At 40.5% G+C, this 24,132-nt stretch overlaps 1 protein-coding gene across 2 annotated transcripts in view; it reads left to right on the top strand.

The window, feature by feature from the left end:
* The window catches only part of Dennd1b (DENN domain containing 1B), a 219,998-nt gene extending 196,290 nt beyond the window's left edge, over positions 1–23,708 (top strand). For both annotated transcript variants that reach the window (XM_036202682.1, XM_036202683.1), the window contains 4 exons: positions 534–641; positions 19,575–19,651; positions 20,909–21,125; positions 21,804–23,708. In XM_036202682.1, the coding sequence (XP_036058575.1) occupies positions 534–641; positions 19,575–19,651; positions 20,909–21,125; positions 21,804–22,340 (939 nt within the window). In that variant the 3' untranslated portion in view covers positions 22,341–23,708. The remainder of the gene's footprint in view (positions 1–533; positions 642–19,574; positions 19,652–20,908; positions 21,126–21,803) is intronic.
* Positions 23,709–24,132: the final 424 nt, after the last annotated feature.

Genomic DNA, 24,132 nt, shown 5'->3' with positions numbered 1-24,132 from the left:
CTTGCTTCAAATTGACTATTTGAAAGAAAGTATCTTTGGGGTGGAATTAATCAAGAAATGCCACCCTTTGGTTTTATAGGTCCATTCCAATAGTAGTTATTACATTGAAGAATGTTCCTAATTTATAAAATACCACAATAATTGGATTTTGAACCTATAAGTATGGAAGGTATCATGCAAATATTTATATATCTATATTTGTGTGTTTGGTTTGATTACACATTATATTTTTGCAGTTTTATTAACAATTGTGTTTTGAATTTTTACTTTTGAAGAAAAACTACTTAAAATCTTCCATTGTAGTAATAGTGAATGCTTATTTTTATAAATTTTTTTTCAACTAGTCAAAATATGTATTATTTTTTAAATTATTAAATTACGCCCTAGAAAATCATTATTTCTTCCTCAGAAGATTCTTTAAAATTATAACTGAAGTGTTATTTTTTCTTTGCATGTTTAACAGAAATTTTATTAAATAACTTTAGTTAAAAATTGGAGTATTGTAAGATACTTCTACTTTTCTTTATGTATAGGAAAATGAGGAAGATTATGGGACCTGCTCTGGTCTGGTGCAGTATACACCAGTTTATACATTACACAATGAAACGGGAGGAGACAGAGAGAAACATAGGCTTTCCCAGGTAAGTAAAGATGCTTGCCCTGCGTGCCTCCAATCTCAGGTTACCGATTTCAGTGGACTCTTTGGAACAATTTGGACCATTGTAAGAAAATTAGCATTATTGATCAAGGGAAAAGCAGTGGACTCGGTTCATCAATGGAGAACCTGTTGTGGATATCGCTCTGTATAAATAAAATACTGATTGGCCAGTAGCCAAGCAGAAAGTATAGGTGGGACAAGTAGAAAAGAAAATTCTGGGAAGTAGAAGGCTGAGGCAGAAAGACACTGCCAGTGGCCACCAGGACAAAAAAGATGTAAGGTACCAGTAAGCCACGAGCCACATGGCAAAATATAGATTATAGGGCTAAATATAAGAGTAAGAGCTAGACAGTGGTAGGCCTGAGCTAATAGCCAAGCAGTTTAAATAATATAAATGTCTGTATGTTTATTTTATAACTGGGTTGTCAGACTAACAGGGCTTGGAGGAGGCTGGAGAGAAGGTCTCCAGCTACAAGAACCAAATATCTCTAATGTGAAAGGAAGTCCATCTTGATACAGACATGGAATGCCCTATATATAATCTCATATACCATGTCACATTCAAAGCATAAGATTATCATAATATTATAAAAAATATTAGCAAAATTTGTCATTGGACTCTGTGTGTAAGCTGTCTAAAGAATTTAGTGTTAAGACAATTCATGTCCACAAGATATCTCAGTGTATGTACAGATATTGTAGCACCCAAAAGGTCCAAAATATGAAATGAAACACTGCTGTTCCCAAACCTTTTGCATAAGGGATACCTAGCTTGTGTTTTATCATGTCTTCCAAGAGTTCATATTCCAGTGAGTCTGAGAGACAGTTAAGCCTGTGATTATGTGGAGTATGAACAACATGATATGGAACAACAATAAGAGATTCCCTTTACTGCAAACAAAATGAAACCCAAACATCCAATCATTAAAACAATGTGTGGAAATCCAAGGGTGAATTACTATACAGATAATCCTCAACTTAGGATGGGGTGCCTCTTTAATGGATCCATCAGAAGTTGTTAGTATTGTAACTGAAAATGCACTTAAGGTGATTAACTGATTGAAAGTCATAACTAGCGACATTGTACACTGTAGTTCACTTTTGTGATAGAATGTGTGACAGGAAGCTCTGAGTCCCTGTACTACTCAGGACCAAGGAAGAGTACTGCATCATTTATCACTAGCTAGGAAAAATTCAAAAGTTGAAAGATCATATTTACTTAAAGTATATTGCTTTTCTCCATAGTAAACTTAAAATGTCATGAAGCCAAACCATTCATAACTTGGGGACTGTATGTCTGTTTTTTTCTAGACTTAGATATTTTATTTGCTATTGTTATTAAAACTTCTGTTCAAATGCTGATTTTACTAAAAATATTGTCCATGTGGCAAAGTATTTAGAAAAATCTCGTGTTTTGGATTTAGAATAGGCTTCTGAAGATTTTAACCAATTGAACTTTGTATATTAAATTGCAGTTTATTAGGCATCTTTAGAAATCAGCTTTAGAGTCAAATCCAGGGTGCCTGCAAAGCTTCTTTTATGACAGCTGCCAAGGTTCCCAGCCAGGATGGTCATAGCATTTATCTGTGGCTCATAAGAGATTAGCAGCAGCAAAGGACCTGCACCTCAAGGAAGGAAGGGTTTATTGGCTCACAGTTTGAGGGTACAGTCCACTGTGGCAAGGATGGCAGGTGTTTGAGGTTACATTCCATGCACTGAAGGAAAACAGAATGAAAAGAATGCTGTAGTCAGATTTTTCTTTAGGCTACCAGCTCACAAATAATGATACAGGGACTTATTATTAATTACGAAAACTCGGCCTTAGCTTAGTCTTGTCTCGCTAGCTCTTATAACTTAAATTAACCTGCTTTTATTAATCTGTGCTTTACCATGTGGCTTTTTACCTTTCTTTCATCCTGCACCTCTTGTTTTCTTTCTCTCCGTGTCCCTTGGCATCACCATACATGCCTAGAGTCCTTCTCTTTCTTTCTCTCTCTGTCTGGAAGCCCCGCCTATTCCTCCTGCCTAGGTATTGGACTTTCAGCTTTTTATTACACCAAATATCCCACACTCAGTGTACAAATATCCCACAACAGAATGCTGCTACTCAACTTCGTTTTTCCTTTCTAGTTTGCTCTGGGATCACAGCCCATTGCATAGTGTTCAACCCACCATTCTAGAAAAGTTAACCTCACAGAGTTCCTCACAAATGTTATTTCTATGGATTCTGAGTACCATCAATGGAGAAATCAAGATGAACCACTTCAACTGCAGATTTTGTCATCTTGACACCCAAACACATCACTTTAAAACCATAACCTTCCACCTTTTGTCACCATAGGCTCATGGCTATCCCATAATCCATCATTCAGTACAGCTTCAAATGTCCCTGTAGCCTTAGCAGCCCCATGTTGTTTCAAACTCCAAAGTCCAACTCTCATCGGAGGCTCGAGGCAACCTCTTCACTAATGCACTTCCAATACACAGTGGCACAGAATACATATCCCTTCCACAAAGGAAGAATGATGGAATAGTAACAGCCTGGCCTCAGCAAGGCTGAAACCCAGTGAGCAGACACTAATCCTGCCGTTTCATGTCCTGCATCTGGGGCTCATGATAGAATCATCTGGGTAGACTTGAGTAGCCTCTTCCCTTCAGTTTTGCCGCCTAGAGCACACATAGTATTGGACCAGCTGCAAAGCTGACATTCAAATTTCTTCAGTGAATGTCTCAAGCTCTTGGCCTCTTCAAATTTCTGGACTCTCCATTGCAATTCGTACTTTTTTTTTTTTTTTAGTTTCTTATGTGGCTCCTTAGGATATCTTTACAAGGACTACAACCTGCCACACACTGCCTCTCTTCAGCAGCTCTCTAGAACTTTGATGTAAGACTATCTTGACACCCTTATTCATACTCTATCTTTTATATCTGAAAAACCAGTACTGAGTTAACAAAGTTCATCTTGTGTGTGGAGCCTGGCTCCCTTGGACCATAGTGGTGTCTGTGTCTGTGTGCTGACCCTGGGGAGACACACCCATGGAGCCCCTGGAGTGAAGTTCTCAGTTAGTCTCTCTACTTTCAGATGAACTTGCATTTTCTCAAGGAGTCTGTGACGGGTTAGGTTTTGCCCTCAAAACACTTTTATTGTCCCCGTGTAGAGCCCAAGTTTTTCTTCATGGCGTCGATCTGTGTAGCAATTTCAGCTGTTTTGAGCCTGCCTCCTCTGTGAGGTGAAACTTGCTGGTACTCCTTTTCTGACCATGCTGCACATTTTCTGTGTTGTTCAACTCCACCTCTCTCTCTCTCTCTCTCTCTCTAAAGACTAAATGAGAGAACAGAGCAGCCCACAGCCTGGATGCCATCCTTCCGTGGCATTTCCCCCACCACACAAATTATGGCAGAAGGACAGGACAGAGCAAGGCGTGGGGGTGGGAACCGTGGCCTTGACATGCGTGTGGGTAGGAACACTGAGCCTTCGCCGTCTCCAGGAATGAGAGAGGCTGGTAAGGCAAACTAAAGCTGTAGGCCCTTATGAAGACCTGCTCATCTGATAATTCATCACCACTGTGGCAAGGAGCTTTCCTAGGTACCAGGCATATACAGAAGGAAAAAACGACAATATTCTGAACTCATGGTGCTATTTTTGTGGCAAACTGAGTAATTTTTCTATTTTTCCTTTTATTAAGCTTATTTTTCATAAACCATTATTGATTTCTGGCTGTTATTACCAAATCCTGATTGTTACAAAAACATGTCTTTAAATGAAGTCATTCTGTGTGTAGAGAGCTGGTGGTAGGTCACTTTCTGACGTGTAAATAAGTCCGAGTTTTCCTGTTGGCTCTTCTGACATCGCTAATATGCTCTCAAGCTTTAGCATTTTAAATCACTTTTGTAAAAGTTTTTGCTGGCTCTGTAATAGCGTACTTAAATGATATTTACCATGGAAAACAGATTTTGTTTTTATGGGGAAAAAACTTATGATTTGTTTTCAGTAGGATGCCTTAAGATAAAAACATTTTAATCATAGGAATGCTTTTCCCAATATGAGAACTCCTCATATCTTAATATTAAATTTTCCTTTTATAGCAGGATATAACATTTCTATTATAACTTACTAATTTCTGGTTTTTCATGTTTCATGTTCATTTCTAGAAATGGAGTTTTACATTGTATATACCTAAGATAAACAACATGTTTTTATATACATGGCAAAAATATTACATTTAAACAAATTAACATATCTATCGCCTCCATGGGTAACTCTATGTGGTGTGTAAGAGTACATTAGACCTACACTTAGCAATTTCCCAACATACAATACATATCTGTTAATAGCGATCCTTCCCCAGTGTATCTGATAGAAGAAATCAGTACAGAGCTAGCCTGAACTTGATTTGAAAAAGGAACTTGCTTTTGACATTTAGTAAAATAGCATATCCCTTTTTCTTGCTTCCTGCATTTTAATTAATAATAACATTACACATCATTTTCCTAGGATGCTATAGGAATTATAGATAATGTGAATAAAATCTCTTCATTAATAAAGTGTAATAGCTACTCTATAATGGGTAGCTGTTCATATGTACACATGTGTCCTTCGTAACAATGGCCCTATTTGACTTTCTTCTCTTGTAAAATCCATGTCCTTAGTTACTTAACAATACTGTGCTCACAAAAGTAGTAGGTATTCATCTTCATTCTAGGTGGGGTGCTGACTGCTGACTTGGGCATACAATTTGAGAAGCAATATGCATCTTGTTTTATAAATAAGTCTCTTGTCTATAACTTTGTAAGATGGTGTTTTATTGTCAGCTCCATTAAGAAATGACTCTGAATGGACTTATCCCATTCCGAGTCCATTTAATTATCAGACATGGACCCAAGGTGTGACAAAAATGTCACTTTTCCAGTTTCCACCAAGACTTGCCAGTAAAAGACATTGTTTTCATTTATTTTTCAGAATATGAAATGAATTGTCATCATTTGAATTCTAAGAATATATCTTTATTTAACATAAGCAGAGTTTACAATCTGGATGTTATGGAGAGGAATTTAGATATGTCTGTCCCATTACTTGGCTTGTCTTTGGAATAGACTGAATCCACCCCCAACAAATAGTAATTTGTGTGCTGGTCTGCTAATTAGTGTGGCTATTTTCTGTTTTGTTGATGAGGCTTAAATAAATGTCAGGGGTACAGCCATGAAGATCTCCCAATTAGGCTTCACATTTGTAAAGCCCAGGCCTTTCCCTTTTGTGTGGAGATGACAGTTCTAACAGCCGCCCTAGCCTAACAGGACTCCAGGGAAAGGATCCTTCTCTGATTTTATTGAAAATCGGGCCAGTTTGGTCCAGTGAGAATACTGCTACCGGTCATGGTGCAGAGCAGTTTTAATCCCCTGTACTTACCTTCCTTTGTCAATGTTATATAGACGGAACAATAGCAGACCATTAATTCTAATTCTGTCATATGAAATTGTCTACAGTGTATTAGAAATTTTTAAGAATAAGAGAGAAACCCTTTCAATAATACTTTTTTAGTCTGTAAACCTGACCTAGGCTCTGCTTTAAACACTATTAGCCTTTCTTTGCTTAGTCCAACAGTTATACATACACATACACACACACACACTCACCTAACAGCCACACTAGTGGACAAGCACAAGAGCTTAGCCATGTCATGAGTCACTGTTAACAGATGGATGGCCCTCAGCAAAGTCACTGTGACAAAGTCTTGTGGAAGTGGGGGACTGAAGAATCTTTTTGTTTCTAAGCCTGATTAAAACCTTGGCACACATATCACTTTTAACTGTTTCATGCCTGGGACAAATGCCAGTCCACTTGAGTTTCTCCATTTCTACCATCTAGATTGTTTGTGTAAATCTTTGCGGGAAAGGCCAGCCTTTGCTCTGCAATGTGGTATCACACAGTGTGCTTGATGATAAATGCTCATAGAATGGAATCAGGACTTTATAACCCAAGTCCAGTGCTTACAATTGGAACAATGTCTACTGTCCTGTTACATCCACATACTGTCACACTGGTGGACATACTTATAGATGGACTAGGAGTTTGACACAAGAACAGTTCTTTCTGAAATAAGTGATGAGGATATTTTCATTATAAAATGTGATTGATAAGATTTTTTTTCTCTACTCATTATGCTCATCTAAAATGAAATTTTGGTGTTTCTGTGTTTCTTTATATGTTAAATTTTTACATTTTACACACCATTTCTAACAGATTTGAATAGCTATGAAAAATTTATAATCCATAAGTCATATGTTTTATCTTTAAAAATGTGCCCTAAAGATGGTCATATGTCTATACACATACACATTTTTGGTTCACAGAGACTGTAAGCAAATCATTTTATAGACACAGTTGTGTGTATGGGAATGTAAAGGAAACCCCACCATGTCAGCCTCTTTAATGAATATGAGAATCAGATAGCTTATGCTTTGTAGTGAAATGTATAATTTACACACTACAGGTGTAATTAAGTAATTTAAGTGCAACTTAAAATACAAAAACTCAGATGGTCTTAAATTATGTAGCTCATAAGAAAAACAAAACAAAAACAAGGTACACATATGAAGTTGTGTGCAGTACATGGTAACATATTAATGACAAAGTTTCCTTTATAAAATTTTGGTGGACTCTGAAGTAAAATATAATTGTAATAAATGGCGGCACTTCCTGTTCAGCTGACACACACCAGGAAAGTCACAAGTTCAAAGCCAGCCTAGATTACATAGCAAGATTCTGTCTTTTTAAAAAAGTGAGAGAGTTAGACAGAGGGAAGTAGCCACTTGCTTCTTCCCAAGAAAAAGGTGATGTAAACAGCAAGGCAAGGAAACAGTTGTGATGGTGTGGCTGGAGGAGGAATATGGCAGTAAATATTCAGAATACTTTGTTTTGTAAAGTAAGTTTTACATCAGACAAATAACTTTTATTTTCTAGTTCAAGATTATAAATATATTATTTCCCCCTTCTTTTTCGCCTCTTCAAACTTTCCCACATATCCCTACCCACTTTCCTTCAAATTGTTGTCTCTCTCCCTCTCTTTTTTTTTTTCCCCTTTTTTCGAGACAGGGTTTCTCTGTGTAGCTTTGCACCATCCCTGGAACTCGCTTTGTAGACCAGGCTGGCCTCAAACTCACAGAGATCCGCCTGCCTCTGCCTCCCGAGTGCTGGGATTAAAGGAGTATGCCACCACCACCTGGCTGTTGTCTCTTTTTTCATTCATTATTGCTACCTGTGTGTGTGTGTGTGTGTGTGTGTGTGTGTGTGTGTGTGTGTGTGTGTATTCTCCTAAATACAACCTACTCTGTCTGTATAATATTACTCATAATAATCATATAAAATTACTCATGTTTTCAGGGCTGACCACTTCGTAACCAATCAGTGTGCTTTTCCCTGGAGAAGACCATGTCTCCTACTTGGCATTCTTTGGTTGTCTATATCTATAGTTCTCTGTGTGGGGTGGAGACCTCATGGTTTTCCTGATCTCTTGTCCTGTCTATTGCTGTTGTCCTTTTTCAGCTCATGTTTAGGAAGACAGCTGGTGAGACTTTATGGAGGTAGCATCTGGCATTAGTGGGACACACAATCTCAAACTCCCTGACCCTCTGACTCTTACAGTCTTTCTGCCCCCCGCTTCCACAATGTTCTCTGAGCCTTAGGTGCTGGAGTTCTTTTGGAGATGTGTCCATTGGAACTGGGCTCTGCAATCTACACTGTAATTGGTTGTGGTTTTTATCTGTTGCCAAGAGAAGTTTCCTTGATGAGGGGTGAGGATCATACATGCATGTGGTATAAGGACAAATAATTAGAATGTAGTTAGCCTTTATGCTGATTAAGTGGAGTGGTGGTTGTAGGTTCTCCTCCAAGACGCATGACATTACTAGCCCTGGGTAGGTGACTTGGTTTCCAGTACCAGACGTGCTTTCCCTCTTGTTGAGCAGGTCTTAAGATGACAAATAACTAAAAAATCATGATAAGCAACCATTTTTAATGTTTATTTGGCTCAGTGTTGAAGACACTATCAAGCTAAATTGCTAGATTTAAATAATAGGGAAATCTTTTAAGAAACTTCAAACGATAAAACTTTTTTGAAATAAGTTAAATGAATGTGACCATAGAAGTATTACCTAAATAAAAACACATTATAGCAGTGTGTATTCCAAAGTCTCTTCACATTGGATTTAACCTAACTTACTTATTCTATAGTTGATTTTCTGGAGAAATATACAGGTACCATATTGCTAATTAGAAAAAAATTATTATTTTCTCTGTTGGAACAGTGTTATTTTCAAACATTTTACATTTGGTTATAGTTAAAGTTGTTTCAAAAAGAAACAAATGGGTTCTGGATTACAAGCATGCCCTCTAGTGGAAGTTGTGCACAGCATTCTTAGAAGGTAATCTGCAGTGCCAAACACTGAAGTGAGGAAGCTGCCATAAATTGTCCAAGGATGCTGCTACTCAGCTGAGTGACTGTCGATCCTTGTAGAAGCTCTCTGAAATTTCACTTAAGAAATCTAGCTCTGCAGAACAATATCCAGTATATTGTAAAGCACATTATAGAAAAATTGTTGTATTTATGTAAATAAATATGTATCATATGCATAGTTTGAAAACTTTTAAAGTTGACATTTTAATGTTATAATTCATTTTACTCTTCAAACTCATTCACCACAAATAAGTATTATAAAATCTTGAAACAAAGACAAAACGTATTCAGTTTTCCATTTAGTAAATCTAATTAATGAATATTCCCATTCTAGAATGGGAAAGAATATTTTCCCTGTGTTTTCTGTCCTTTAACATTTTAAGTTTTTTTTCCTATTATCTTTTTAATCTTTAAGGGTTCTGATCAAATTATCAACAGTTCTTTATCCCAAACATGCCCAGTTTTTAGAACCTCTGTACACAAGTTCTTATTTTCTCTTAAGAATCTTACGCTAGGAAATGATGCTCTCCCACCCGGTTTTTTATATGGCATTGCTTTGGAATCGATCAGAGCTCAATGGGCCATGGAGGGAAAAGCCAGTCTGTTCCTCATAGTGGCTATTCCCGCTGTCCATTCAGGATCTGCAGCTAGATTGCTGCTCCTCAAAGGACCACTGATTCCTTCTTCAATAGGGGTTTAATGTTTTAGCATATTGTTTTACTACTAACTAATGGTGATCTTTTGCACCAAAAGCTGCCTGTAAAACCCTGGTCAGATTTGTGTTTTCAAATGTTAAAAGACTAACAAGGTAACAGGATTTCAAAAACAGTTGGTATCACTCAGCATATGAGCAGCCCCTAAAAGCTGGCTTAGAAGTATCCAGTTTGAAACCATGTTGCAGGTGCCCATGTGAATGAATATTAGCCTTCCTACACCCTTGCCTTGCTCTAGAGATAGCCTCCTAGAGTATTGCCATTGGGTAGCTTTTCATATAGTTTCTGAACAATGAGGAAAAATGAATTCTAAAGTACTCTGTTTCTGGGATGAGTATTTTGTCAAACTAGGGGGTCAGTTCTGATTTCTTATAATCTGTCTTTCAACTCTAATACTTAATGATGTTTTCATTAAAAGAAAAAAAAAACAAAAAGAAAAGAGAACTAGCATAGAGTCCAACTAAGTTGAAATGAGGCTCTGTTAATACCCTAGTGGTGAGATATGTGCAGAGTGGATGCTTCATCATGGAGAATCCTGTGGTTGATGTATTGTGCACCCCCATAAACTTATCTGGGGATCAGAGAACAGAACAGCCACTATATTAAACATAGGTTTAGGCAGTGGTAGCACACGCCTTTAATCCTAGCATTCAGCAGGCAGAGATCCATCTGGATCGCTGAGTTCAAAGCCACACTGGAAACAGCCAGGCATGGTGACACATGCCTTTAATCCCAGGAAGTGATGGCAGGAAGCAGAAAGGTATATAAGATGTGAGGACTAGGAACTAGAGTCTTTTTAAGCTTTTTAGCAGCAATACAGCTGAGATCCATTTGGACGAGGACTCAGAGACTTCCAATTTGAGGAAACGGGATCAGCTGAGAAGTTGGTGAGGTGAGGTTAGCTGTGGCTTGTTCTGTGTCTCTGATCTTTCAGCGTTCACCACAGGATCTGGCTCCTGAGTGTTTTTTATTAATAAGACCTTTTAAGATTCATATTACAAAATCCCATTCAACTCTCTGACCATTAGTTTAAGCTATTTCATGGCCCTCAGAACCTCTAGTATTGTCAGACCTGCCAATGTGACTTCGAAGATCTCTTACTTCCTTTTAGGTTCTTGAGGGCCATTATGTACAGATGCAGGAAGACTCCTTCACAGACTTTTATATTCATTCTCCCTATCCACACTTTGCCCATTGACCTTGTCACTTAATAGATGGGAATGGAAAGATCCCAGACTTTATACTATGACGAACACAGACAAAAATGCCACCTTTGCCCTACAACTGGTTTGTGAATATAAACATCTTTCCTAACCTCTCTAAGCCTGGTGAACTGTTAAATGATGGTGACCGTGGCCACCTCCATAGATTATTATGAGAATTAGGGTTTTGTTACACACATTTCTTCCAGTATTCACTACAGTCAGTTTCATATTAGGTAATGTTTTCCCATTTTATTTATAGTAACAATCTAACACAGAGAGACAGGGACAGAAGGAAGGAGGGAGGGGACAGGAGAGAGAGACAGAGAGAGAGAGAGAGAGAGAGAGAGAGAGAGAGAGAGAGAGAGAATATGTCTATTACAAACAGAATGAACTCATTTGTGATAGTATTGCTTAGCTCTTGGTTATTCCACACCATATTTTCTTGTTAATGTTTTTCATTTCACTTGTTTCGCTGCTTCTTTCTTTTTGTGTCTTATTCATTTGTGGTCGTTTCTTTTGACCTGTTTCAAAATGCACTGTTGCTTGTTGACTCTGCTAATGGGTCCGTCCATTTTCATCTATTATATCATAATGCTTTTTGTTTTTTTCCTATCAGTTCCAATTGGCTCTTACTCATGCACTATTACCTGTTCAACGTCTCATAGTTCTTAATAGAATGCCAGACCTCATGTGCAGAGTGCATTAGTGTTTGCATCTAGAATTTAGCATGCTTTTTCTTTTGTAATGGTATTATTATAAGAGTGTATGTCTATCAGAATTTGAACTGGAATTGGTTTGTTATTGATAATCATATCAGTTGAATGCAATTATCTTGTTTTGGTATTAATACTTGTGGAGAAAGTTCTAGGTTCTCTCAGTTTTCCTGAATCATCCTAAGCTTTCCATAGCCCTTGTACCTGAGCCACATGGGGCCAGGGTTGTACTTGGTCCTAGCCTTGTGGCTTTTCTGTGCTCTGATGCAGCTTCATGCATGCTTGCTTCAGGCAAGCCATGGCCCTGTACCTCCAGTGTGGGCTTTTTATCAGCTCTGTTAGTTCGTCTTTGTCCTTGTGAGGGAGACCTCACAGAAACAATCTAACAGGAAAGGTTTACTTTAGCTCATGGGCTCAGAGATTCATTCACCCACACTCACTCACTGCTTTGGCTTCACATAAGCAGAGTATCATGATGGCAAATGAGTCTGGCAGAGGCTGCCTGCCTCATGGCAGCCCTGGAGTAAGGAAGGGCCAAAGGTAAGCCCTGTCTTCACAGGGAAAATCCCGGCCTACTTACTTTCTCCCACCAAGCCTCACTAACTGAGAGTTCCAGCTCCTCCCCCAAAAGCACTTGTGACCTGGCCAAGCCCACAACACAGTGGCCTATAAAGGACACTCCTGTTCAAACTGGAGCCACACACCCACTTTCCTGTTGTGCACAAGCTTCTTTAGATCGTCACTTTCCTGGGGAGTGAGAGTTTCCTGGTCTCTCCCTAGTGAAGTAGACACGGGCTTGGTGTCAGTGTGGGCTCCTTCACACCAGGAGAGAATTTGCTTCTCCATTTGCCCTAACAGTCTCGGGAAGACTTTAGCTTTCTGTAAATTAAAGATATAGAAAAGTGTGTGAGTATCTTGGCTGAGTGGTGCAGCAGACTCTGCTGTCTTGAATGACCACAGAGGGTTGTCTTTTCCCTTACAGAAATGTGTGTGTGGGTAAGAGCCAGGGGCTGCAACCACTCCTCCCTCCCCAGTCTTGGAGAGTCCTTGCTACACTAAATTGACACGTTAGTTCATACTTGTCCTTTACTTAATGATTTATTAAGTTTTGAGCAACTTCTAACCTCCTTCCGCAGCAGCTCATTGTCTTGTTCTTTGCCCAGGCCTTCTGATACATGAAGCTCAGTCTGCTTGGTTACTGGGAATCAGGTCTCTTTCACGGACCCTAAAGGAAATGTGATCTACTTTTTAGGTTATCTAGTCTTTGTCACTGTTGGGATGAGGGTGGCATTCTGCTAACTTTGCTGCATCTGAATGGAAGTAGAATTTGAAGTAAAGGGAAGTACAGTATAAGATCCTTAGTCTCAGGCCTGTGAAATGGGAATGTTCTTAGAATGGAATGCTGCTGTTACAAGGAAGTACAGACCGTGACAAGTCGAAGAGAACGTGGTTCGTGAAGCCGACAGAGTGCCATCACTGTAGATGGAAGGGGGATCCCTGTGTTGTCAGGACCCTGTCCAGATCTTCACAGCTGCCGTAGCCCAAGGGGCTCCCCTTCTCAGGAGTGGCTTTGTCATGCTTCCAATTCATTCGCTGTCACCAGTCACGTGCCTTGTTAGTCCTTCCAGTCCCCAAGGGCACCAATGGGAGGCTCTTCAGGCCTCAGTGTCCTGCCTCACTGTGTGCTGCCTTCTTGGAGTATTAGCATCTCCATCTTGCTGGCACAATTCCTGCTTTAAAATGAGGTTGAGACCTGTTGTTTATAGACGGTCTTTCCCTCTCACAGGGCACTTCAGAATACTCTGGCCCAGCAGGGTTACAATTGAAATTTTTGTGGAGTCTATGTACTCGGGACGGAGTCCTAGCCATGTCCCTTTTTGATTCATAACCCACCACGTCATTGCTTGTACCATTTGCTCTCCTCGTATACAAACTGGGGAAGCGTTCAGCACAGTTGCCTGTAAAATAAGCTTGTCAAGGAAATAGGATGTGAGAAACGCCTAACACGGAAGTAAACCTTCAGTAAGTCTAACTACACTTCAGTTACTACCTGTAAATGTTTTCAAAACTATGTTTTAACTCTCTTTTCATATAGTAAAACTGCTGTGCATGTTGAGGCACTGCCATTATAATTCTATTCTATGACATTTTTATCCTACAAATGGATTTTATACATAACATTCGTTCGGTGTTTGCTATAGACTTTGGGTCAGCAAAACAGTATTTCTGGATTTTGGTTGTCTCAACTCCAAAATGGTGCAGTATCAAAGTTATACTTGATTTTAGGGGCTGGAGTGGTTTAGAACACTTGCTGCTCTTGCAGAGGACCTGGGTCTGTTCCCATCACTATACAGTAGTTAATAGCACTGTAACTTTAGTTTTAGGGTATCAGAAGTCTATCTGACCTCCTCAGGCACCAGGCGACAGGTGATGCACATACGTGCAGGCCAACACTCATACAAATAAATCTTTTCAAAAGAGTAGGCTATGTTAAAAAACAAACATTAACAATGTAGTAAGCCAGGCAAGGCAGCACACACCTGTAACCCAGCCCTGTGGGGGCAGAGAGAGGGCTGTGATGCCAAGGTCAGCCTGAGCTTCTTAGTGAGTCTGTCTCTGCTATATTACGTTATCAGAGTCTCAATTCTCTGAAGGCCAGATAAGTCGTTTTCTGTTCATCTGCTTATATCCATCCTATCCCTCCAAATCCACCCCCCCCCCCCAAATTTTCAGTCCAAGCTGCGTTTAGTTAGCCTTATTAGCACTGCTTGCCATCTAGCGATGGCAAGGGTAACTGCAAGCTTCCTGGGCTCCTGGGTTTGGGCCATTATACATACCGTCTGGAATATATGCTTTCCACAGGGCAGTGCAGAGAAGGTAGCGCTTAGCATGAACTTACAGCTAGACTAAATGTGCTTCTTGAATTCTCTTCGTTCAGTTCTGTGGTCTTGTGACTTAGCCTTTCTCTGTGAGACTGGATATGTTTTCTTCCATTTCCGGTCTTCATCCGTCTTCTTTATTTCATTCTTCCTATAGGGAGGGTCGGCTTCAGCTTTCATCCCATACTGATACTTTCTTCTGCAGGATTCCAACATTTTCCCCCAGTCGTAGCAAGTAACCCTCATTATAAATGCTGACTGAATTTTCACATACACTAAATGTGTACTTCACACTTTCACTGAAGCAAAATTATATTTTACAATTATATGTGTTCAGAATGCAATAGTTTGATTAAGATTTGTGATGTTCAGTTCTGAGTCTCACTTTTCTTTGTTTCTAATCAATAGAAGCTTTGACTGCTTTATATTCTTTTCAAAATATTTTTTTCTGTTTTTGATTATGTGCGTGTGTGCATCTCTCTGTATGTGGGTATGTGAAGGAGGCCGTAAGTGTCAGTTGCCTCTAGAATTACTGGTAGTTCTGAGCCACCCAGAATGCGTACTGGGAACTGAACTCTGGTCCTCTGTAAAAACAATGCATGTTCCTAAACACTAAGCCATCCAGCCCCTATTTTATATCCCAAAGGGATGCCTTTCCTGTGGTACTTGGATCCTAGAAGAGATGCAACTTGCCCACCTATATGTAACTTTGAAATGACTAGTGTTGTGTTTGCAGTAAGTATATTTCTTGTTTGCAGTAGGTATATTCCTCATGTAGAGAAAATATTTTTTCATTTATTGTATATGTGCTATGGAAGCAGTAAAATGCATAAATTGGTTCTTACCAATGTATGTTTAGGGAATGAAGAAATGCTAATGCTAAGAACTAAAAACAAAAACAGATGTATCTACTGCCTTAACTTGAAGAGCCAGTGCACAGTACCAACTTCTAATAATATTTGACTCTTTAAAAATATTTGAGTCAATGGCTCTCTGTTGCCTTACATTATCTGGGACTGTGAGTCTGCGTTGGTTATTTCCTACCTCCGTTGCCCATGTTCTCATCTCCCACATTTCCCTACTAAAGCTATTGGGCCTCTACTTATCCCCATGAGTTCCATTATCCCTGCTGTCTCTTTAGTATGTGTGTGCCACCTAGTGAGCAAAAGGGTAACTGCAAGTTTTAATGGCCCCAGAAATCAGCATGAGTACCAAAGCAAACCAGAAGTTACCATGCACTTTCTCACCTTTGCCCTGATTGTCCCAACTGAGGGACTGGGTGTGTGAGTGTTTATCGCTTTTTATCAGCTGCTTAACACCTGTGACCTTTCGGAGCCCAGGGGAAAGGGTTCTTTTTTGCTCTCGAATTAGGTCAGTTTTTATGAAGTGCTTTCATGGCATTGATACCTGAGTAGAAGCTAGTTTGAGTCACACCTTGTATGCTTATCGGTGTGATTATTAGATTTGGTTTAGTTTGTGTTTACTAGACTGATGTCCTCAAGGACACAGAGCCCTGTTCTTGCTCAGTGTTGTGCCCCAGCGTGTAGTCTAATCCCAGGCACAGAAAAATGTGTCTTTAATCTTCATGGAGGGAGTGAATGGACATTGTGCCCTTCATGAACAGTGAAGAGACTGGTGTCAGCCAGGTAAATGCTCAACAGAACTGTGCTCGATGGTTTTATGTCAGCCTGACACACACTACACTCACCTGAGAGGAGGGCACTTCAGTTAAGAGAATGCCTCCATAAGATCAGGCTGCAGGCAAGCCTGTAAAGCAGTTAGTAATTAGTGCTGATCGGGGGGCCAACCCATGGTGGGTCATGGTGTTTCATCACAGCAATAGTAACTCTAAATAAGACAAGAAGCTACCTACTATATATACACAGATGTTCATTTGTTCAGGAAATACCAACTGCATATTCCAAAGGATAAGCCTATATTAAAGAATAAAATCATGGCATATTTTGTTGAGATAATTAAGTGTTCTAGTTTGCTTTTAGTTGCTGTGATAAACCAAAAGCAACTTTGGGAGCCGAGGGTTTGTTTCCACTTACAGGTAACAGTCTATCATGGGGGAAGCCAAGGTCAGCACTGACAGCCAGTGATAGCTGCAGTGTCCTCATTGGACACAGGTCAACAGCCACAGAGAGGAAAACAGTTATTAATTAGTTCTATGTGTTGCTGAAATTCTTTATGAAGAACTTTTGTAAAGTATACTCGTAAATAACATCCCTATGGAAACTGATAAAGGCCTGTCTAGGTAGGAAATGTGAAATATACTCAGATTTCCTTTCGAAGTTCGTGTCCTTACTTGAGTGTTACACAGATTATGGAAGGAGTGAAATACTTGAGAGCTGTGATCCCTGCAGGCAGCTCTGGATTAGAGCATCTTGGTGTAACCAGGATCTGCTGTGCCGTAGACCAGGTCACTTCCTTTGTTGTTGCTGTTCCTGTTTTGGATGATGTGTGTGACTTGGACAAACTATCAAGCATCTCTGGATGTCCTTTCAGGTTTACTGTTACACATTTCCATATCACAAGTCACAGGTGCTTATTCTGTATCTGCTGCCTTTTAGGAGTGTTGGCACCAAGAGTTAGCAAGTGGGCTCAGTTCAGAGGACCCAAGACTGTTTTATTCTGTAGTGCAACAAATGGAGATTGCTGTGCACTGAGGATTAAACATAAAGACAGGAAGTTCCTTCTTTAGGGCGTGTGGCTGAGGCTTCCAGATTCAAAGTTACTGTTCACCACCCATAAGGATGGTGCATGGTTTTGAGCACCATGACACCAAGTTTCAGCCTTTGAACGCCATTGTCCACTTGGAAAATCCAGAGTTAATTTTCTGAGGTCATGTCAGAAAAGACATGAGCCGACTTCAAAGGGTCAAAGGGCAGATGGTTTAAAAATTATAAAGCTTATATTTGAAACATTTCAGACATGTGTAATAATAAAAAGAACATTTTAGAAGTTCTCAGATAATCCTTCTTATAGCTTCAGCACCCTGTACCAGATTATTTTCAAGGAAAAACCGGACACTGTATCTTTTAACCTGTAACCATCTTAAGACATATGTCTTGAAGATAAGGACTTTTTAAGTCAAAATTCAAAGATGGGATATTTTGAACACCAGTAATAACTGTGGTGGGTTAAAATGTACCAAATATGTACAAGCCATTACAATATTAAAAATAACCTTATGTTGTCATCCCTTTAGAGACCTCTGGGGCAGCGGCTCATTACGCTGGAAATAAAAGAGCAGATCAACAACTTACCCTGCTTTGTTGTTGTTATTGTTGTTTTGTCTGGTTTATTTACATTGTATGTTGGTATAGTGCTAAATAATAAAGTTCTTTATAAAGTGTTAACAAATAGATAAGGAATACCCCATAAAATAATAATTACACAACCCCTAATGAGAAATGGACATGGCAGTGGTTAGGATAGGTGAATGGACCATCCAGTGAAAACTTGGGGAGTTACTTTGAAATGAGTGGACAAGCCAGCCACACCCAAAGCCATGTCTTTGAATTACCAGAACTGAACATCACATGCCTACCAGTATACACTATAAGAATGGACATCCCCACCATGGCTTATGCTTGCCAGAAACAAATATTAGTTAGCCAGAAATGGAATGTAAGCTGCCACATCACTTCCAGTTTCCAGGAAATGAGGTGGAATAACATGTTCTAAGGCATAGTTGGCACAAAATAAAGTGGGGGACAGAGAGTCCTCCAGGAGACTGGAAACATGTCAGCCACAACCAGCACTGACTTTTGTGATTCTGACCGCAAAATCAGGACTGTGGATGTGGCCTGTGTGGTGGAAAAGGTTGAGGAGTAATTGTTAACTTGTAGATGTCACAATTTTTAGGTTGTGTTAAAAAGAAATCTTCAACCTGGAATGGTGGTTCTGCAGGTAAAAGCACTTTGTGCTTTCATGGAGGATCCAGGTTTGGATCCCCAAAACTTCATGGTGGCTCACAACAGTCTATAACTCCAGGTCCCAGGGATCTGACACCCTCTTCTGACATCTGCAGGCACCAGGCATGCAGTGGTGCATATACATACAGACAAACACATAAGATAAACTAAATCTTGAAAAACAAGTATTTGTTAAACACATAGCTAGGGCTGGCTAAACAGCTCAGCAGGCGAAGGCTGCCAAGCTGGTGATCTGAGTTCGATTCCCACAACCTACTTGGCAGAGGGACAGAGCCAGCTCCCACAAGGTGTCCTCCAGTTTCCACATGTTTACTGTGACATGCGTGTGCATACAAACAAATTAATCAATCAACATAAACATTTCATAGTTTAGAACATCTAATAAATACATAATACAGTCTCTTCCGGTACAAATGGTAAGCTTTACTGTGAAGATCTTGTTCTTCAGAGTGGGTTCCTCAGACCAGCACTGATGTCACCCAAGTACTTGTTACAAATGCAGAAATTCGGTCCCAAGCACTCCAGAACCACTGCAGAGCCAGAGCCTACATTTATGTGACATTTTAATCCACCTGGAGTTTTATATAAACATTTAGAACCGAAAGCACTCTCTAAAACATGTAGGCATTGTGGGGGATGTGGTACGGTAATAAAATTGACAACTCTTGGTAGTTCTTAAAATTATGTGATAGCTGTATTTTGGATGTATGACTGATACTAAGTCAGATATGCTGGCATCAGAAACTGTGGCTGTCCATGTGTGTATCTATTTCCAGTTACTACTTAAGGAGCTAGAAGTGTTGAGGGTTTGTTTTTCTCTTTCTTTTAATACTACTTTACCTCTGTTTCCCCTTGTTCTGATTAGTCAGGCTAGTGAGAGACATTCAAGAGTTTGGGGAGCATATTTCTTTTATAAATATTTCTTACAAAATCACACTGTCCTTTTAAAATTATTAAGGAGACATATTTTAAAACAGTAACTCAATTGATTGTCAATTTTGTTCTCCAGCCACACTTGAGAAGGCCTCATAAGAGCCTCGATGGTACCCTGTGTGATGATGATGATGACGTTGAGCGAGCAAGCAAGTGAGTCCAGCACTGGGTTGTCCTGTCTAGTGGTGTGGCTCACTGGCGGGAGTTTTGGGCACTACTAAAAGTAGGGTTTTGCTCCCTCACAATGTTCATCAACAGACCAAAATGGTGCTCCTTACAGCACTATGCAGACTGGGGCTTGGGAGAGGGCCAGGCGAGAGAGACTTGAAGTGTCTTGTTCTTGGGAAGCAGAGGTACCCTCAGTAGTGTCCAAGGAATGGAAATGGTTACCCAGGTAAGCACAAGGTCTCACCCCACACTGAGAGGAGCAGGTGACATGGAAACCGTGGTTAACAGTCATTTTGAAAGAAACTGAGCTGAGGGAGGGCCTAAGGTGAAGGTCTCATCCCAGGAGAGAAATGTGGAACTGTGTTACTTAATACAAAATAGGGAAATTATATAAACTCAAGTCTGGCTTCAGTGAGTCATGACTGTATTTATGTGCTCTTAATGTGTGTACCCAAGTTTTCTTAGTATTTGAAATAGATAAATGTGTAACTGTAGAGAGTTTGTAGTGGGGGTCCAGCTCCCACCTTTTGAAGGGTTCTTAGATGGAGGAGAGAGGGATAAGAAAATATCAGATAGAGAGACCTAGATGAAAAGGACAGAAACACAGAATAGCTTCAGGAGGGCCTGGGTCAATACACAACAGACTGGAAGGTCATCCAAAAGGGCTTTTTGTAATGTGCCAAGGGGAGAGAACAAAGTCCTCCCCTTTGCTAGATCAGAGCACATGGTACAGTCAAGTGTGGACCCTTCCAACACCTGCTAACCACGCCCATGGTCTAATCATCCCCTTGTGCAGCTCTGCTGGGTAAAGCACGCTTGGATTCTCTGACCCCGAATCAGTTCTCACGAAATAGCCTCTGTGGACTCCCACAAGGTTGGCCATGGATGAATTATAGATTTTATTTCTGTTCTTTGTCCCTCCCTATCCTCAAACCTCCCCTCCCCTCCTCCTTTTTCTACCTTTCCTCTTTTTCTCCTCTTTTCCTTCCTCACTTTCTCCCTTCTTTTCTGTTTGTCTTTCCTCTACTTTCCCTTTGTCCTCCCCTCCCCCGCCTCTCCCCTTTCTTTCTTTGCCTGTCTTCCCTCTGTGGTCCTCCCGCCTCAGCCTGTGGAGTGCTGGGGCTGAGAGCTTGCACCCTTCGGTTCTGACCTCCTTGTTGTTCTGCTGAAGCACTGAGGTCAGTGAGCTCTTGAGACTCCGCTCTGTGGGTAAATGCTGCTGCACCTTGTGTCTCCCTCCAGGGTGTCTTCTGAAGATGGCGAGGAAACATCTGCCTATTTCTACGAAAGTGACGACTCCGTGGAAGCTCCAGTGAAGGCCCCTTACTCAGGTGAGATGGACTTGCTGGGAGAGATCCTGGACACGCTGAGCACACACAGCTCCGACCAAGGCAAGCTGGCAGCTGCAAAGAGCCTGGATTTCTTCAGATCCATGGATGACATTGATTACAAACCCACGGTTAGTAAGTTTAACTCACAGAGTTCCATGAAAACACTTGCCCTTGCCATGGTCACCTGATCTCAGTTTATAGAAGCATTGAACCTCTAGGCAGGAAGGTACAAAATGTCAAACTGTGGTAAGAATTTCATCCTTATGAACTGTTGTAGTGGGTGCTACTAGCTGAAGCCTTTTTCCAACCATATCCCCATCTCTGTACTCATCCTTGTGAAGACTTTCTATGTGAAATATTCCCACTTTAAAAAATTCCAGAGATTTCAAGAAAAACTGTAATGAATATGTCTATTAAAATCTTTTTTTCTATTTTTTTTTTTTTTTTGCCTCAAATGTGAACAGTTTTAAATGTAGTGAGTTAAGTGCTTTTGAAAACCGTAAGGTAGAAGTACATGAGTGGACGACCCCCTTCTTACTGCAGAGAACCTAAAGGTTTGTGTTAATTGTGTGTACAGCATAAATGTGACAGGTGACAGTTTAAACACATAGAAACCAGAGTTTCTCATGTCCCTACCCACTTCCCTCCATGCCTGCTCATGGAACTGGCAAGAATTGTCAGATGTCCACCAGTGTTCCCCCTCTGGACAGTGCTCACCTTTCTGGCTGAAACATAGGAGAAATCAAGTTACTGAAAAACCACTGTAATTTATTAACAGTTTTCTGAAGTTGTATTTCCCTTTGCAGAACAAGTCCAACACTCCCAGTGAGAATAACCTGGCCCTACTGTGTGCTTCTGGTGATCAAGGAGAATGGAATCTCGGGCAGGACGACAGCGCCCTCCATGGCAAGCATCTTCCTCCATCCCCCAGGAAGAGAGTTTCCTCTAGTGGGTTGACAGACTCTCTGTTTATCCTGAAAGAGGAGAACAATGAAAAGCCCCCCTGTGCTGACAGGATGAGTGGCCCCACTGTGGGGGAAAAGGCAGTTTCTACTTCAGGATTGGGTTTCCGGCCAGCTTCCCCCGAGGCGGCTCCTCAGATAGGTGAAGGAGAAGCAGAGGTAGAGGAAACACGAAGCCAGGCTTCTGAGCATCTGCTGGTACCCAGCCTCGGCAGCCGCCAGTCTACATTCGTTCCCTGGGAGAAAGCAGGGAAAGAGCATAAGGAGCCTTCAGAAGATGGTGGACTGCTCCAAGAAGTAGTGTCATTGTGCCACATGTCATGTGACTTCCAACAAGGTTCCAACATTTCAGAGGAAAAGAGAAGTGAAAACCAAACTTAAGCTACCAGGAAAGGCTCTTCTCCAGAGACATGTGGAATTAATTCCCTGCGATGCATACAGTAAACAGAATCACTCATAGGAATGAAAACTCTTAGTACTGTTTACGTGTTTTCCTTTGGAATGTTTCCCCATCTGTTCATCTCATGGAGCTGTGTTATCCATTGGTTTTCTGGCATAAAATGAATTCTACTGTGCTGTTAAATCAGGTACTAGTTTGTATATAGGCTGAAAGTGTGTTTGGAACATAAGCTTTCCCAGTATTTGGTGCTTAATGCTGTTCATTTTATTTAAACTAAGTGTGCATATGTAACACCTGCATATAACCAGTAGTTACTGTACTAATCTGGTCGAGCATGAACTGATGTCAAACCTGATATATATATATATATATATAAAAAAATAGCCTAAAACTGATGAAACAGTTAACCCACTAATTGCCTTAATCATCCAGTTATGTTAAGCATACAGATCATGTGTGATGCTACGTGCAAATCTTGAAAGAGGAGTTATCTTGTCTTTCAGAGCAATAATGCCTTTTTCTATCACAGAATTAAGCTCATCATTTTTTCAAGTTTAAATGCTCTGTAGTGGAACTAGTTTGCTTTCATAAAGACACTGCAGCCATGTTTTCCAAACAGTGTAAATGTGTGTGTTGACCTTTTGCTCAGTGAAATCCACGAAGTGCTGAAATACAATGTGAAGTGAAAAGCTTCTGTTTACAAAGAAGCCACTCCGACAATGTTTGGTCTCTGTACGCCATAGTGACTGTGGTCCACCTCGAGAAAGCCAGATGCCCTGCAGAGTCCAGAGAAGCACCTGTCCTGTTCTTCTCGTAAATGATTCGCCATGAAGATGCTCATAGCCTTACCTTGTGTTTGCTTTTTTAAAATAATTGACTTTGTGTTTTAAATGTTCTAGATTTATAGAAAAGTGCGAAGATGGTACTAAGTTCCCATCTCCCTGGGCCCTGTTTCTGCTGTTGTTAGTGTCTTCATGTTAGTGTGCTGCATTTGCCAGTGTTGATATTGGACATGGTGTTCAGAGCTCTGGCTTGCCCCTCATGTCCCCTTTCTGCCTCATTGTCCCCTCAGAGTCCTAGATTACATTCTTTTATCATGTCTGCAGGGTTCCTCTGCCCCTTGGCACTTCACTTTCTGACCTTGGGAGTTTCAGGAATATTGGTCAGATATATTGCCCCCTGGCCAGCTCCTGGAATTTGTCTGCTGTTTTTCTCATTGTTACACTGGGATTGTACATTTGAAAGAGAAGATCGTAGAAGTAAAGCGCCATTTTCACAGTGTCTTAAAGCGTGTGTGGGGGGCAAGCACATTCCACATAGTGTTGACTTTGGACACCTTCTGTTCTGTTGTAGGGCGGGAGGGAGGGAGGGAGGGAGGGAGAGGGAGGGAGGGAGGGAGGGAGGGAGGGAGGGAGGGAGGGAGGAAGGAAGGAAGGAAGGAAGGAAGGAAGGAAGGAAGGAAGGAAGGAAGGAAGGAAGGGCACAGGAGAATTATTTAGGGCAGAGGCGTATCGGAATAAATCGTTTGTAATTCGTTATGGAACCTGCCTCCCTCACAGTTATTGTTCAGCTTTGGAACACATCTGAAAACTTATGCAGATCACTCATGGCAGACTGGTGGTATGGGGTAGTTTATTTGTTCCCTCCCAGCTTCTGTTTTATACAACATGGTGACTGGTTTCAAAAACTGTCTTTTTTAGAAAGAAAAAAAAAATGCTTTCAAGACCACTTAACCTCAACAAGGCCATACTCTAAAGTGTTTAAAGAATATAA

Source organism: Onychomys torridus, chromosome 11 (genome assembly GCF_903995425.1).
Source record: "Onychomys torridus chromosome 11, mOncTor1.1, whole genome shotgun sequence".
Classification (NCBI taxonomy): domain Eukaryota; kingdom Metazoa; phylum Chordata; class Mammalia; order Rodentia; family Cricetidae; genus Onychomys; species Onychomys torridus.
Note: the sequence above shows the minus strand (reverse complement) of the source record. Positions and strands in the feature narration are given on the sequence as shown.